Genomic DNA, 18,204 nt, shown 5'->3' with positions numbered 1-18,204 from the left:
TCTTAGAATTGTTCTTAGGCATGAGTGTGTGTGTCTGTGTTGCCCTGTGATGGACTGGTGACCCGTCCAGGGAGAACCTGGCCTCTCGCCCAGTGACCGGCGACCTCACAAGGGTAAATGGGATGGATGGATGTTAGCAACTCTGTTTATTACAAAGGTTTTGAAACTTTATTATGTTTATATATCCTACAAATAAGGTCCTTGTAAAGAAGATAAATGCAATGCAAATGGAATGTGATATGTTGTGAATCTATTGATCTATAAGTTTCTTTGGATGTTTAATGCTCTTCTTGCTTGTTCTTGACATGCAGACCTCGCCTCTTAATGTGTCACTCTCTTTGTATTTTACTTTATTTCACCACTCTACTGTGAGTCACTCCTACTCTCTCCATTTGGACCAGTCTCTGGCTTTCCCCTCTCTCAACCCCCCACCACTCCCCAACTTTTACTTCCAACTCCTCTCTCACTTCCCTCTTCTTCTGCGAGTTAGCCTGGCGGGCTCCTCCTCTACCTCATAAGGGATAATAGTGGTTGCAAAGTGAATCTGAACTTGCAGCCAGCGCTGAGTGGTGGGCGAGGACATCTGTTTGAGAGGAGCTCTGCACAGACATTTATCTGGGGCTTGCAGGGAAGTTAGATTTGAGAAGTCTTAAATGATAAATCCCTCCGAATTTTAGGACTGCAAGGTAAGGAAGGAAGAGTATCTAAAATGAATTTTTATCTTGAACACTGTCTTGTATGCAATGTATCTCAACCTTGTGTCATTTTTGTTTTTAGGTATTTTATCAAAAAATAATGTTTAATGATTGTGCTTATTTGCTGTCTTGCCATTGAAAAGGCTGATTTCTGGTGGCTATGAATTTTCCCATGCTGACAATATGAAGCAGGGAGATAAGAAGCTCATTAGGGAAACTGACACTGGGGACCAATTATGTCATTTACATTGACTGGCAGTGTTATCAGCTGATCTCTGTAAAACACAATGACCAGGCTGTGTCACAGCTGCTGTTATCAACTAGAACAACTTCAGCTGCTCTTTCTGTTATTTTCAGTTTGTACAAAGACCAATATTATTTTTTTTCCTATATTTTTATTAAAAATGTCAGAAATGTTTGGGTAATTTTGCTTCTAGATTAGTTAGTTTTTAATTTGTTTTAATTAAAGCAACTTGGGTTCATAAGTTTGCAAATAGTTAATTGGAATTATTTTTAAAACGATCATAACTGTGAGGATATTCAACATTTAGAGCAAATTATTTTGCATAATGATGAGGCCATTTTTGATGGCACAACATTAAAGTCTTGTAGAGTATCAGAAGAACATGTCATTTTACTTTCCGGATGTTTGTGGTATTGTAAAAAGTATGATTAAAGCAATGGAGGCAAATATTTATACTTTAGGCAAATAAAGTTTTTGTAAATATGTGCCTGCTTCTAGTCAAGCTGAAGTTTATTTATTTGTATAGCACATTTTAGCAACAATGCAGTTCAAAGAGCTGCACAGCACAAAATCATAATAGAGTAACCAATTATGAAGCAAACAGTAAACATTACACTTTGTCAAATGCCATCATCAAAATCATCAAGCATGCATCAAATACACTGATTTATGTTCCGCTTACTATGAATCAAAGAGCCGTAAGCAGGTGGGGTTTTAGTCTTTCAGCATCTTTGCAGTTTTCTGGAAGTCCATTCCAGATGTGTGGTGCATAGAAGCTGAATGCTGCTTCTCCATGTTTGGTTCTGGTTCTGGATGCACAGCAGAACCAGAAGCCCTGAGAGGTCTGGAAGGTTGATGCAACAACAGCAGATCTGTAAACCGTTCAGTGATTTATAAACTAACATTATCTGAAAGTCTATTCTCTGAGCTACAGGTTTCTAGTGTCATTGCTTGGCGGTTCCCTGAGGGGGCGCTAAATTCATAAAGGCAACCAGTTTAAAAAAAAGAACCTTGCTATTCTGACCATTAAAAAACAATAAAGTTACAAAATATTTTTCACTTTAAGAACGATGTATGGCATTTATCGATGATTCAATAATTTCTGTTTTGTGACATCAGCATGGTTGGTATATTGAATGATTGTTACTCCAGTTGCCAGGGGTGCAGAGAAAGTGGTAGATGTTCCTCTATTAGCATTAACTGGTGGTTCCGATTCATATACATGTACAACCCGATAGCTAACTAACAAAGAACAAACAATTTAGGAAACAATCTGCTTTTATTTTTGTTTATTAAAAAGTGATGTGTCAAAAAGTAGTAATAGAACTTATTAATCAATGGAAAAACTTTGTTGGCAGTGCAACTATCCAACCTTTCTTGGAGTGACATTGAGGAGGAAAGGCTTCTTTCCCATCACCCTAATCTGTACTTCCATCTGTAGACTTACTGTCAGATTGCAAAATAAAATATTGTATTTTAACCAAGAGGAATAAATGTTATCTGATTAACTCTTGTCACATTGGACACAAATGTTCAAAAGACACAAAATAATTTTCAATACTAACTTTTTCTCTGTTTTATTGTTTATGGTGAATCTTTGGAATAATCCCAACTATCAAATGTTGGGATTGCAAAACATTTAGGCTGGTTTATATGTTTCACAGAAATATCCTTGATACATAGATGGAATGTTTGAAAAGATGCAACCAATAATCTAAAGAGGACATCACTAGATTAGAGTAAGGAAACAAACAACTTTACGTCACACTGACCTTCAGACCTTTCTTTCAGATGATGGGACTCATCATCACACACCTGCTCTGTCTGCTGTGTCTCTGCTTGGCTCATCCTCAGCCAGGTGAGTTGGTCCAGAAACAAACCGTGTGATTAAAGGACGACGGTAATTCATGTCCTCCAGGAAGAACCTTCCTGTTAGTGTCCAACCCGTGTTGTTTCACGTTTCAATGACACTTTTTAAATCGTTGTTTCCATTCGCCAGTATGTCAAAGAAAAATCCAAGTGAATATATCTTCATTTTATTTTCAACCAAAACTACATTTGTGACACGGTTAGTGAAGTAGGTGAAAATAGTTAGTTAGACCATATGCTTCTCAAAATGAGACGTAAGGTAATTTTATGTACATATTGCACAATCTCAGCTACAAGGCAGTTCAAAGTGCTTTACATGAATTAGAAGGAAATACAAACAAAACAAAAAAACCAAAAAAAAGACAAAGAGATTAGAGACGTATAAAACTAAATGTTGGTTCCAGTTGTTCTGGGTTGCTAAGGAGACGGTACTGTCTAAGGTTGTTCTAGAATTGTAAAGTTTTAAGCTAAATGTTGGTTCTCCATTGCTGATGGAGAACCAACATTTTTGTTCATGTTTGAAGGAATCGGGGCTGAACAGCTCAGTTCAAATGAGCCCTTGAACTTTTCCACATTCTCCTAACACAAATATCTACTTATTTTATTGAGTTTTCATGTAATTCACTAATTCACACTCAACATAGACTATTATCAAAGAGAATTAAAATGATGCATGGTTTTCACATTTGTATTGAGCCATGTGAGTCGATGCTTTGTAGCTCCAACTTTCACTGCAAATATAATTGTATGTTGTTGTTTTTTTTTTGTGATTTCCTTTCTATGTTTCCCCTCTATTTACTAACATCTGTCTTCTTATTAACACTGACATTACTTCATGGAAGTAATGTTTTGGAGTGTGTATGCTGTGCTTAGGGAGCAGCCCAGTGTTAGTTTCCCTCCACTCACAGCATACATGCTGACCAGACATGTGGACCGGAGCGCCTCCTTCCACATGTCTGCTGTGTCCTCTAAATGACTTGTGTAAAATGTCTTCAGGATAACTTGAATAAAATGTAACATCTGACAGATGATCTTTACATAACAGTTGAATTAGTCTGCAGTGAAGCGTAACTCTCCCATCCCCATCGAAGATCTGCTATCTATCAGCAAAATGTGTTTGGACTGCAGTACCCTCACTCTAAACTTGTTTTCCTGCTCCCCCCCTAAACCATAGTGAGGATACCTGGCAACATGGATGTAACTGGCTCTCTGGGCAGCAAGGTGGTGTTGCCTTGCAACCTCCCCACGATGCCAGCTTCTCCCAGCGGTCCCTCTGCCACCTCCACACAGGGACCCCTTCCTGACGAGAAGGTCAGAGTCCAGTGGATGAAGCTGGAGAAGGATACGCCTGTACTGGTGGCCCACGGCGGGCAGATTAGGGTGTGGAGTGAGTTCATAGGTAGAGTGTCTGTGCCCCCACTGTCACTGGGGGACGCCTCACTGACCATCACGAAGCTCCGGGTGAGAGACGCAGGACCATACCTCTGCAAGGTGACGCAAGGACTGGAGGAAAAGCAGAACATTGTCCACCTAAGCGTCTCTGGTGAGTAAAACCTTCAATATAATCTTTACGGGCAAATAAACAGACTCCTTTAAGAGTCTACAAACTCTCTGACCGCCTCCAGATGTTTGCTGCTGGTAGAGTTCAAAGCTAAAGGCGTTAACAAATGCATGAAGTAAAACTTGTCCACATGCTGCCTCTTTCAAAGCCCCTTCCTCAAACTGGTTCAGTCTGCCTGCATTCTTACCGGTCAGCTGGACGTAGGAAGGCTGTTGATCTTAAAATGTTTATTGTTTGCTCGTTCTGTAAAGCTGGAGACAAACTGTATGAACATCATGTGCAAAAATTCAATCATTTTTGCAGAAAATCAAGAGTTGACATAATCTACAGAACCTTCTATGCATTTAGTTCTTCAGTACTCTTGAACACAATCACAACAGACTAACTTAACCAGATAATGAGCTCAGCAAGCAAACCAGTGGTGATCTGATGACTACTGCTCCCTTCTGTCCTGGAGTTATCAGTCTCCAGTAGTTCCTCCCAGCTATTGTAAGCTTTGCATCACTTTAAACCTCTTGAATAAACTAGTTAATGCTAAGCTTCAGCTGTCAGACAAATACAATAAGTATCCAAAATAAATGGATTCAGGTGTTCCAATTATTTCCATGGCTGCAAGTACAGATAAAATCCCCTGTAAGGTTTTAATTTATTTTCTGTTTGTTACTTAGCCCCGTTAAAGCTGCTAAATGACCCCTGTTATAAACCCTGGCGGCTGGTGAGCCGACCTTCCCTACAGGCACTTTGAAACTCTCAGCTCTCTGGCATCCATCAGTCCCCATGGAAACGGCTCATCCAACGACCAAATCCAGCCTCTTGCCTCTCTCTCTCTCTCAGACATTTCCACAGATTCCACATTAATGCTGAACAGACCTCTTTGTCGGGGGTCACCCACACAAAGGTCCTCCCTATGACAGACACACAACTCTCCATTTAACAGCTCAGACATCCTTTCACGTCCTCCTGTGGCTCTGCCAGGATTTCCCATCAATGAGAAATGTTCCACCAGACCTAATGACACAGGGATACAGTGATACGTTTAGTCCCAGGATGACAGCTGAAATGCTCTCTCTCTGTACTCCCATGTATCTGATTCAGCATCTGTCAGCAGCAAATTTCTGTTCTTATGAATAACTGTGAAGGAGAGAGACACTTTTCCACTTTTCTTTATTATTGTCCTCCTTTCATGGAGCATCCTTTATGTTGGGGCAGTGTTATGTAAAATCAACTTTTTTGAGCTTTACATTATAAAGTTAATCCCTTATTGAAAACATACCTGGAGCCTTGATTCTATCATGCGTGTTTGAGAAATCCTTTAATCTCCATGGCAACCATTCAGCTGTACAAAATGCATGGGTGTTTTGTTCACGAAGCCCCGCCTTCGTGAACAAAGCTCCTCCACAGAGCTTCAGTTTCTGAGCTTCTGCCTGTCAAAGCTCTGCAGCCCCCTCATCCAGCTCCTTCAGACTAGCCAGCCACGATTAGCAAACACCTGGAGAAACTGAGCATCAGCTGAGCTCATAATAGGAGTTACTTCTCAGTGCAACTCTGGTAAAAACATTGTAAAATGTTAATAGAGGAGCCATGTTGTGATGACTTCATCAAGGTGGAGTTTTAAAAAGAGTAGGAGGCCTGATGTCAAGGCATTATATTATGAAGTCATATTTGATATATAGAGCAACAACTGAAGGTAACAGAGCTACTTGATTGTGCTATAAAATGGCATATGCCTAGGAAAGACATAGTACTGTCCCTTTAAGTTTTAATCTTATTCAAGATAATGAAAACCTTTTTAGAATAGTTACATCAACTATAGCTCAAACCATTGAAATCCCATTAACTCAGTTCATTTTTGCTCCCCTAACCCTTGGTGGTGTCTATCCAGGCGTGGTGTTTCACTACCGAGCCAACTCCAGCCGCTACTCTCTGGACTTCAAAAAAGCGACGGAGGCTTGTCTGTCTGTGAACGCCTCCATGGCCACAGCTGACCAGCTGACTGCTGCCTTCCAGGACGGCTTCGATCAGTGCGACGCAGGATGGCTCGCTGACTACACTGTCCGGTTTGTTCACGTCTAATCTCTCCCATTCACACATCCATTCCAGTTTTCTACTAGTAGGAGAAAAAAACAACTTCAAAGGTGTATTTGCAATGCGGGGGTAGATAGAGAACCTAAATGTTGTACTCAAGTAAGAGTAGCACGACTACTTCAACATGTTTTCACTTAAGTAAAAATGAGAAGTATCTATCAAAGAAATTACTCAAATAAAAGTAAAAAGGTATTTAGTAGAAAGGCTACTCAAGTACCAAATTACTGATCAGAATCTCTGATTTAATATTTAAAAAATGACATCATCAGACAGACAAAATACATATAGTTACATCAAAGTTTGGTATTTAAAGGCTAAAATGAATAAATAAATAAATTTGGACAGAAGAAAGAATTTTCCAAATTTAATGTTTTCTATATGAAACTTCATAAACAAACACAGTGAGTATTATAATGCATGTTGGAACAGGGTACAGTACTTTGTGTTTACTGTATATTTTTCACCTTCAAATTTGCCAGCAGGTTGTGTTATACTGTAAGTTTGATGTTGATCCATTACCAATAGTATCGGCATTGCCCATACTGACACCACTACTGATACAAATGCTGCTACTTTTTTAATATGTAACTTTGTTATTTGAACAAACTTCAGACCTTTTGGCATTTTTGTTTTTTTTCTTTGAATTATTTTTGTTAAAACCCAGGAGAGTCTTTGGACAAAGTTCACAGGTGTCTATAAAACACTTTAAAAACAAGACGAGAAGCAGAAAAAATAGAAAAACGAAAAAAAATTGTGTGCACTTTTTTTTCTAAATCAATAAAGTGCAAAACAAAATTCTTATTAGAAAACAAATCAAGACATTTATAGGCAGAGCTTAGAAACTAAACTACAAAAATAGAAGCAATTTCAAGAAGGAATCTGAAAACAAAGCATCGATCTTATGATGCTAATGTCAATCTGATACTGATACTGATAACTCGTGTCAGTAATATCAATATTTTTGGATGGATCTGTCCCTCTCTATCATCAGGTTCAGCAGATAGAAACTAAGAGCAGAACAACAAAGCTTGTGCTCAAACAAGATTTTTCACTTTTGCATAATTTGTAGTGTTGTGTTGTATCTGCTGCATTCGTAGTTAAAACATTTTAGATTTTCATTCAGTGAAGTTACTAACAGTGGGTAGAGAACCCAGAAATTATACTCAAGAGTAATGATACTTCACAGCAATATTACCTAGTAAAAAATATGGAGTAGTAAAACTGCTTCTAAAAGTAAATTTTTTCTAAAAGGTTATTCACGTAAATGTGAGTAAAAGTAATTAGTTGCTACCCGCCTCTTGTGCTTGAAATAAGTAAATCAATAGAAAGGCTGGTTGAGAGGTTTCCTTGTTGCTGCAGGTATCCGATCACACAGCCTCGTCCTGGCTGTGAAGGTGACCTTCTGCACCGCCCGGGTGTGAGGACATACGGCCGCCGCGACCCCTCAGAGAGATACGATGTGTACTGCTTCGTAGACGAGCTGCAGGGTAAACACTGTTCATTTAAGTTTTATTTTCTGTTAAAATACATTATCTTTTTAGTTTTTTTCCTAATATTTATGTTCTGCAGTTAAATATTTCAGACTTGAATTTTATTTTGACATTTTGATTTGGTTTCTTCACTTTATTCGTATTGTAGTTTTATTTTTTTTAATGTTCCATCAGCTTTACTTTAAAAAAAAATGTCTCCATTGTGAAATATCTATAACTGTTCTTTATTTAACTCATATTTTTGACATTTTATATATCTCTATTTTTGTTACTTATTTACACATTTTCACTCATTCCTTCTTTGGGAGAGAAGCTGAAGTTTAGAGAAGCATATGACCATGGATGTGTTGACAGTTTAAGCACAGTGTTGATTGGCCATCAGAGGATTGAGACAACAGTTACAGAGACAGATGAGGATCAGATCATTTGTCTCTGTAACTGTATAAGGAAGACTTTATGGACTGATCCTTGGCTGAATAACTCGAAGCTAACAGGAACAACTTTCATGGGTCTGAAATTGCAAACCCAACTGTCTGAATCTTCTGTCATCTGTGTGCAGGTGAAGTCTTCTATCCATCCTCCGTCACCGAGAAGATCACCTGGCAAGAGGCGAAGGCGGAGTGTGAGAAGCATGACGCTGTGTTGGCGTCCCCGGGTCAGCTGTTTGCAGCCTGGAGGGCGGGGCTTAGCCGCTGCGACTACAGCTGGCTGTCTGACGGTAGCGTCCGGTACCCCATGAACATCCCCCTGCCTCAGTGTGGAGGCGGCCTGCTGGGGGTCCGGACCCTCTACAAGTACACCAACCAAACCGGCTTCCCAGACCCCTCCGACAAGCACGGAGCATTCTGCTATAAAGGTTCAAGCTAAACACAGTTCATACTGAAAACACAGATAATTAAACAAAAACAAAGTAAATATGGTGCTTTTATTACATGCTAAGTATTTTAAGTGCATAAGGCTTGAAGTTATTTTCTATGGATTTGATCAATCCACTATGTCTGTCTGCTAACTACGTGAACCGTCATAAAAAGTGTCATGGAAAATCTTGCAAAATGCAACTTTTGCCCCACTGCCAGAACTTTTAACTTCAGCTGCAAACTGTTAAGTTGGGGATGCGTGTTTCAGCACAAACAAGCCACCTAATGACCGCGCAGATATCAGAGAAGGACGGCAAGCAAGCAAACCGCATTCAGACCGAAGCAAGAGAAGAATAAAACTCCTGTCCTGTTTATGGAGGGCAGCTTTTATGAGGGGAAAACCCGTCAGGCACAGGCCAACACAGATAGCAACACTTCACAGCTGGACCTCAGCCCAAGCAGCACAGACAGAGGAAGTGGACAAGAGGCAATAACACAACAGAGTGTTAATAAAGAGGTCAGCTCATAGCAGATAGAAGCACACACTCCCAGCGTGATGCTTTTCCACACCGTATAATTGCAAACATTCTCATGTTTGGCTCTGCAGAGGTACTTTCTGATGACTGCGTGGCGGCCTCTGCCAGGCTCTCAGAGCGATGGCAGAGCTGCAGGAGAGAGTTAATGTAGAGTAAAGAGAAAGCAGCTCAGTTCGGCCAGATGTCCACAGCTCGCCAAAAAACATGACATCATCTCTGGGCTGGGCTCAGCGTGCAGCCGGAGCTGCTTTCACAGAGCAAAACAGAAATCCTAAACACGACGAGGACCCAGAGTCTGCTGGGGCGGGACACCGTCTGCCTGAGCAAGAAAACTTCAAACATATCACTGCAAACTATTAGCAGATCAGTCATTTCTAACCTAAGCAGTTAGGAAAAAAGAGGGAAGGCTGCCATGAACCAGCACCACCAGGCAAGGCGGGTGAAGTTCATCCATCCATTTTCTTAGATGCTTATCCCTAGAGGGGACTTGAGGGGCCCTGGCGGTCAACAGGCGAGAAGCAGGGTCACCCTGGACAGGTCGCCAGCCCAGCACAGGGCAACAGAGAGACAGACAGGACAAACAACCATGCACACACACACTCACACCTAGGGAGAATTTAGAGAGACAAAGCAAACTGACAGTCATTATTTTTGGACTGTGTGAGGAAGCCGGAGTACCTGGAGAAAACCCACCATGCACAGGGAGAACATGCAAACTCCATGCAGAAAGACCGGGGCCGGGAATCGAACAGTGGGTGTTCTTTGTCTTGTCCAAAGACACAACAACGGAGAAGGGGCTCGACAAAGAAAACCACCGGTTACAGGACAAACTCCTATCCCTGGTCACCGTTATGTCTTTCAGAACTTAACTGGGACGGTTTTCACACAAGGAAGCACTACTTACAATAAAAACAGTGACTACTGTCCAGTAGCTCACCACCATCAGCATGTGAGCAGGTGGATGACTGAATGTAATGAGAAGCTCTTTGATAAAGCGCTATGCAAGTACAGTTTTTATGCATTAAGTGTTTAAACATGTTTTTGTCTCATGTCCTCCTGTCTGACAGCTAAGCTACCAGAACCAACTGTCAGCTCTCAGACGAGTCCAGCTGCATCCCAGCCCGACTCCTCCGCCTCCGGTTTGCACGTTCTAACATCCACTCACCCAGACAGATCTGAACTTGGAGGCAGAACGCCAGAGCCTGGCACAGCGAGCCCGCTGTTGGTCACCTCACCTCACATCAGAGACATGTCCACTCCTTCCGCCACCTTGGACGACTTCGATATTCAAGATTTTATGCAACCTGGCCAGCTGGAGTCAGTGCCAATTAGAGGGGACGTTTTGCCTAACCAGCTGCCTCCTTTACCCACCTCCCACAATCAGGTTTCACTACTGGACACCCCCCAGCCGGATGGCAGTGGGGAGCCAGTCCGGGCTGATCTTGGCTCCACTTTGGGTGTGGGAGGAGAAGTTAAACCAGAAAACATCCTGACGTCAAGCCTGGCTGGAGAATTCACCACCTCATCGCCCAAAGCCGTCCCATCAAAGCCAAGTCCCCTGCTCATCGAGCCAGAAGTGGGTCAGCAGCCTGCGGTGGTGTTCAAAGATGAGGTCCGCCAGGGGCCAACGACGGCGATGGAGCTGAAACCAAACAGGGAGCCGTTTTTAAGTGGAGACTCATCAGACAAACCGCTCCACATCCTCGTCGTCAATGTGCTAAGGGGAAATCAGTCAGGTGAGTCTGCACAGGTTTGCAGCAGTCGTGCACCTGCAGAATGTGAATAAGTCAAAGAGCAAAGAGCCACACAGTTACAGTTAGTCACATTTAGCTCCTTGCTGATTCGTAACCTTTAAATCCTTTGAATTTGACCATTTTGCCACGTTGTAACCACTAAATTCAGAGGACTGTATAGGACCGATAATCATGACAGGGGACAAAAACAATAGGTTGTTGCTAAAAGTTTCACAAATTTTAAAGTGAAAAGATTTGACTCTGCTCCATGAATTAACATTTTGTATAGATATCATTTTAGCTGTACTTCCAGTTGTAAGTCATTTTTGACCTTTCTTTTTGTTTTTAAATATCTGAAGCTCACTCAGAATTATTGAAGTGTGTGTGAACGTCAGTTTTTAAGTGTCACATATTCTCATTATGGCCATGTGTTTGTTTGAACTTTGATTGGGCCATTTAACACATGGATATGCTCTGATTTAAACCTTGTTGCTCTTACTGTATTGTTTAGTGTTGTTGTCCTGCAGCCTCTCTGGTTTTGTATTTAACTCTGTTCATCTTTTTCTTAGCTTAGGAAAACCTTTGTCTCACATAGTTTATTGCATATAGACCAAATAACTTCCATTTTGGCCTCAGCTGACCATGGCACCTTCTTCCATGTATTTACTGTCCCTTCATGGCTTCTACACTGCAAACAGGACTTCTATGCTCTCCTTTCAGTAGTGCTGTTTTTCTTGCCACTCTTCCATAAAGACAACATTTCTGGCGTACATGACTAGTAAGTGTCATCATGATGGACTCCATCTGCAGCTCCTCCTCTACAGTTGCCCTGGGCCTCTTGGCTGCTTCTCTGATTAATGCTCTCCTTCCCCTTTGGGTTGATTCTTCTTATATGCAACTCAGGCTTTTGTAAAAGTTGGTAAAGTTTTAAATCTTACCTAGTTGTTAACGTTTGGCCATGTCATATGTAATGCACCAGTCCAATGTTCAGAAGCTTACCAGAAGTTGCCTGTGCTGTAAACAACCATCCTCCACTGAGAAGAGAGAAACGGTGATCTAAACAAGGCGACTGCTAATGTGAATTCATTATTTGGAAGCGTGACCAACACTGGAAGCTTCCTCCACTTCCTCCTCTGCCATCGCTAAAACTACAGGTAGACTACAGTTCTCAATGGCCTGGTAGAAAATCTACCAGAGGGAATCCAAGTCAATGGGAGAAAGCCCAGACTGACTGTGAATCGAAATTAAGATCGAGCAGAATTGCACAGCAAAGCAGTGGCCAGACTAGTTCAAAGAACTTTGGATCATAAAAACATTGCACGGTCACCAATTATAAAACAAACAATAAAGTTTTGTCAAATGGCATCATCAATATTATCAAGGAAAAGCAAAGCGGTGTCTGTAGGCAACCGCAAAAACAGCAGTAGGTAACAGCAATGCATAGCCGGCTGGCTGCCCCACATAGACCTCATCACAACAACTGGCTTTAGTACGTGACAGTGTTTGTTTTTATTCTTTATCGTTACGTCTAGTGTTGATTTGTGTGTGTGGTATTGAATTCTCGTGAAAATACAGAACAAATTGGTTCAAAACTTGACTCGACATTTACCTGTGGAATGAAGAACAATCTCGTATTTTACAGTCCAGGTGGCTCATGTACCACCACTAAGATCTGTACAAGGCTTAGAGAGGCAGAGACTTCCACTGTAACAGCTTCCCTCTTATGTCCACTTCGTCATATGTTGCAACATGCATCCCTTTACATTGTGTAAGCTCTTTGTGTAAACTCTTGGGCAGCAACATTTTTGTCTTTTAGCACAAGGTTTCACAGAAATTTCTGTCAGAAATCCCAGAGGAAGATACTGCAAACAATTCTGACGTGTTTCTGGTGGGTCTCAGCAGAAAACAGCCAACAGCTTCTTACCTTTAGGTTTACATTCTCAAATATGCACACGAACACAAGTTGCTCTGCAAAGCCAGATGTTGACTCATTGAAAGTAGACATGACTGTGTGGTCGGCAGTGTGTCCAAACATACAGCAAACATGTCAGTTTATCCTGGGAAACACCAGAGACTCTGTCCCTTCAGCTCTAGAGCATCATCAGTGTTGGTCCGGTTTATCCTTATCATAAACTACTTGTAAATTCAGCTAAGCCAGATTTAGATAAATTCATTAATGTTCATGTTCCGATAGCGACATTTTAGGGCCATTGTAGATAGAAAAAAGGAAGAGTACATTTCTGCCAAAACCCAGAAATGTTGAAATCAATCAATCAAGTAAAAATAAGGAAACTTCTGAGTTACAAAAGTTAACAATTTGCAAAATAAATTTTAATCAAAAGTCAATGATTTTTGACTTTTGAAATTAAAACAATTTCCAAAAGTTGAACATTTTTGACTTTTGAAATTCAGAAATGTTCATGTTTTTTTTTTCTAGAAAATGTCCCAGATTAATATCAACATTTCTGAATCTTTTTCTAGAAAATGTTTAACTTTTGGAGCTCAGTAATTATCTATTTTTGGCAGAAAATCACTTTTTTTTATATCTACAGTGGCCATGAAATGCCCCACCTAAACATGGTGCAATAGATTTAAAGCTCCAACTTGAACACTGTTCATAGTTTGAAATAAAGTGTAAAAATATACAGAATATCTAGGTCATAATGAGTAAAAGATTTCATCAGTTTCAAACTGTGATTTATAATTTCCAGAACAGCTGCTCCCATTCACATATTTTGATGCTTTTGTCACCCAAAATTGACTCTGTGATTGTTGTCACTGTTGTTCCTCCGGCAGCACAGACAGGATCTGAGCTGAGTTCTTTTGTTTTGTCTACTAACTGTTATTCCACTACCAGATACTTGAAGTTGAAGTTGTAGACAAAGCTGAACAAGCAATATCTCGCTACACTTAGATTATTCTGTATTCATTCATATTAACTGACAAATTCTTGAGTCATAAAAATTAAAAACATCTGTACTGTAATCTTAAGTATACTTACTTATAGGATGGTCTAAGAGAAAACTAATAGGTGTAATAGATTATAAATGTAGTTTCTGAGCGTGTCTCTTTCACTCACAATCAAAAATGTGAGAAAACCTCAGTTTAATCTATAAGTTTTGAGAGTTGGAGACTCAAGTTTTCAGTTAAAAACACAATGCATAAAATGAAGCTCAATGCAACATAATCAGATTTAAAGTGAGGGATATCAGTCGTCATAAACACGTAAAAATTGCTCCACACTGCAGTCACTGGGCGCTCACCATGAGGGAAACTGCTGCAAAATTTTTTGCATGAAGAATCCAAAGTGGGTCACTGAAGAAAACTGTCACTCTTATGTTCAGTCATGAACAAAACTCCTTACCACCTGAGACGAGGATGTGCTGTGGTCACTTTAAGTTCTTTGTATAAAAAAAAACACCATCGTCCAGTTCAAAGTTTATAAAAATAATGTGAGAACATCTCAGTAATGATGTCTGCACTGAAACTGTAAAGTGTTGTGTCAGAGAAGCTAACCTGCTCTCTGTCCTCTTTCTCTTTTTTCACACTTACCTTCATCGGGTGCTTTCAGGGAACGATCAGGAAGACCAGTCAGCTGCAGGTAAGATACTGATGACTTATTGTAACTCTACTTACACCTGCAAAAAAACCCTTTTGCTTAAGTGCTTCAAGTTATCTACTGTGACCTGCAAACAGGTTATCTGGTTTGCAGAGATTTGTCTGTATAGGGGTCCAAATGTGGCCGAAACATTTCTCCATGTTTGTACATGAACTGTCATCATGTTGCTCCGTTGGAGCTGGTTGTTTCAGTTTCTCCTCGTGTCTTTGTGCCTGTTGTCTTGCTGTGCCATTGGGATTTGCTGCTGACTGTCACCATGTAAAGCTGCCTCACTGTTGTTATGACCATATTGAAGTCAGTTTTGAAAACATTGAAAATATTAACAGTAAAATATGTTATTAGTAATGCAGTAGGTTCTCAGAGGAGGCATACAAGTCAGAACTGATTTAGAGTCAAAACTTTACATGGCAAACTGGTGGAAAAAAAAATTATAATTTAAAAATATGAAACACTGAAGGCACTAAAACGGTATGAAAATGGATGTTTCTGATTTTTCCAGCCCACTAAAACCAGTTTCCGCATTACTTTAGACTCACGAGATCATATGAACTGGAGGCTCTGAAATGTTTAGACCCAACTTCACCACAGTCATAACAACATGGCTGGACAGCACAGCAAGATGACTTTTCATGTTGAGACCAATAACAAATCAGATTGACTCGTCATGACAACATGGCCCGACTGCACAGGATGTTTTGTCAGGTTAGTAAATACCACTGACAGTGTAGAAGCCAAACGTAGATTTGTCACCACAAAGCCCCCGCTGACTGTCACATGGACATGCAGAAATATCACTTCACCTGTTCAGTGGACATGCACATGCTCAATCACATGCACAGTCATTTTTTTTCACAATTAGTAATATTTTTGATCTTGGAGTGTAGATTTTATATTCCGGGTTGTTTTGCATTTCTTGTGGATTTGCTGTCTTTATGTCATTTTTCTTAACTTTTCTACGGAAAAAAAAAAAAAAAAACTCTTTAGATTTCACCGGCTTCTTGCACCAGATTCTGTTTTTCCAGTCCATCACTCAGGCTGAATAGCAACAGCATGAAGGAAACGGTCTCTTGTCCTCCCTCAAATGTTGCCACAAGAGCAGGAAAAAGTGCTAATATCCACACAGAGATCAGGCACAGCAGAGGAAATGTTTATTTCCAGGTGAAATGACACCTGAGAGCAGGGCCGTGTTGAAAGAGGCCATAAAGTGTCTGCATGAGGCTGTCAGCTGCTGAGGTGGGCAGAAACAGTCCAGACTCATCAGTCAGCGCCGATATTCACTGTCCTTCAGCGCTTCCACTCTATGCTTTTATTAGCACCTATTAGCTTGTTATTTCCCATCCCATTCCCACTCCCAAATCATCACATGCTGACTCTTGGCCATCTTTGTGTCGGGGTCTAAACGCTCTGGGTGTCGCTTTACTGTCGTTTTCCTGCAGACATGCAGGTCCTGCATACAGCTGCTCCAACAGGAAACACAGATGGAAAATAAAAGCGATAAACAAGTAAATCAAACCATGTTAGGAAGCTGGAGCGCGCAAGGGTGATGGATATACAACTGCCAATGGACAACATGGGTTTGACTCCAGCCTTATAATAGCTGCGGTTGAGGAATTGAATGAAATCACACAATAAAGCGTGTTTTATTGAGGAAAGCATTACAGCCTTTTTTCTCACATCTGAGAACCTCCCAACTCAGCAGAAACGCTTTTCAAAATGCTTTACTGGGTGAAAACAACTCTGGAAACCACCCGGCTGGTAAAATTAAACTCAAATATAAAATGTTAAGACGATGAAAGCATTTTGAAGGCACTAATTCTAAAATTGCATGGAGATCAGAGATTACAAATACAAATTAAATCTGCAAGCAGCAGTGGGTGGCTCTCGCAGCTCAGTGCCAATTCGGCTTCAAGGCGACAGCAGAGGTTCTGCCACACTGTCGTTGACACTTTCACATCATCACAGCCACATGTACCGCCCAGCAGATCCTCTAAAGCCTCTTCCATCCTGTTCACTACGAGTCCAGCGGTGATTCTTACAAGTTCTGCTGAAAGCTAAGTTATTGCCACTTCCAGTTTTGTGGTGAAGTATTGGCTAAGACTTCCTGCAGGCTTCTGAGCATGTCATATGATTATCAAGAATTACTGAATGCTGTTTTAAACTTCTACAGCTGGGGAAGCAGGAGAAGTCACCCAATAATCTTCAGTGTCTTCTCTCGATGGACGGGGCTTCAGTGATGCCATTAATGTACCACACCAATGTGTGCAGCAGTGTTTGCTGATGATGCACAAAAAATCTGGTGCAGATTGGACAATGTGTCAGGGAGATATCGCTGCTGGAATAATCTAGGGGGCACACTGAAGTCAGATCCCAATATAATAAAATTGGCTTCTTTAGAGGTCGACAAAGGTCATTCATATTCAGCTTGGTGCAAATCAGATTATCTATATGTGATCTAGAGCCAACCACAGGCAAATGGCAAGGGATTGGAACTTAATATTCTGCCACGCCCTCATGCTCCAGCCAGTCGCCATGACGACTCAGCATCATGTTGATCAGTCATCAGACAGGTTTAAATCTGTATCAATCAAAGAATAAAAGGAAGACAACCAGTAGCTAAACAGGTGACTTTCTGTTCAAAGGGGGCGGGGGTGTTTCTAGGTTGTTGCTAGGTAACCAAAGATTTAGTTAGTTGATACCACTCACTTTGATTTGCTGGCTGTGAGAGGCTGAGCAGCTAAAACTTTTCCATTGCCTAAATCTCCCACAATGCTGTGTGGTTCTGGATTGGACTACTGTGAATATTTTATATATTTAATGTTCTATCAGATGTTTTATCTATTGATGTTGATCATACATCTATCGTGATAAATACTGTTATTGTTTTATTGTCCGGCCCTATTTACCACCAGCACAGAGCTTGCTCAGCTTTGGCAGCAGGTAACTCTGAGTGGGTCTGTTCGCTCGGCCAGAACGGCACGCTGCTACTATCCGAGAAAAACTTCAAGGGCATGCTGAAATTCCTCAGGAGGTACTGATCCAAATCCTTTGGGGGCATCTGGAAATTCATTTGTCCAGAGAACAAAAGGTCTTCAGTGAATTCAGTATTATGCAAACATAAAATATCCTGATACAATACATGTGGGATTGTTTGTCATCCAAAAGAGTGGGCCTCCTTGCAATTCAGCCCAAGAACTGTGCCACGAACAAAGAGTGGGATCAAAACGCCTCTGACTTCTTGCAACAATTCAGAAACATTTTATTTCTGATCTGTGGATTTTGCAGATTGATGGAGCACCGCGTCCCAAGGCTAAACTAAACAAATCACCCAAAGATCAGCTCACAGAACCATGACGCCGACCTTTGCTGTTTAGTGAGAAATATGATAAATCTTGTCGCATATTTGCTCAGTTGAAGAAATTAAATAAAAATACTGATTCTACAGATTTTAAAGGGACACTTTGGGCTTTTTCCTGAGTACCAGCAAGGCGGAGTGAAAGTAAACTTTGGGGCTTTTC

The 18,204-nt window shown here is 40.9% G+C and overlaps 1 protein-coding gene across 1 annotated transcript in view; it reads left to right on the top strand.

The window, feature by feature from the left end:
• The first annotated feature begins 229 nt into the window (after positions 1-229).
• vcanb (versican b) overlaps positions 230-18,204 on the top strand; it is a 32,910-nt gene continuing 14,935 nt past the window's right edge. The window contains exons 1-8 of the mRNA XM_015048495.1: positions 230-686; positions 2,731-2,797; positions 3,983-4,351; positions 6,252-6,426; positions 7,814-7,941; positions 8,504-8,800; positions 10,405-11,073; positions 14,642-14,671. Of these exons, the coding sequence (XP_014903981.1) occupies positions 2,731-2,797; positions 3,983-4,351; positions 6,252-6,426; positions 7,814-7,941; positions 8,504-8,800; positions 10,405-11,073; positions 14,642-14,671 (1,735 nt within the window). The 5' untranslated portion in view covers positions 230-686. The remainder of the gene's footprint in view (positions 687-2,730; positions 2,798-3,982; positions 4,352-6,251; positions 6,427-7,813; positions 7,942-8,503; positions 8,801-10,404; positions 11,074-14,641; positions 14,672-18,204) is intronic.

This window comes from Poecilia latipinna, unplaced genomic scaffold, assembly GCF_001443285.1.
Source record: "Poecilia latipinna isolate Pla-1442-1.1 unplaced genomic scaffold, P_latipinna-1.0 Scaffold888, whole genome shotgun sequence".
Taxonomy (NCBI): domain Eukaryota; kingdom Metazoa; phylum Chordata; class Actinopteri; order Cyprinodontiformes; family Poeciliidae; genus Poecilia; species Poecilia latipinna.
This window is presented reverse-complemented; position numbering and strand designations above follow the sequence as displayed.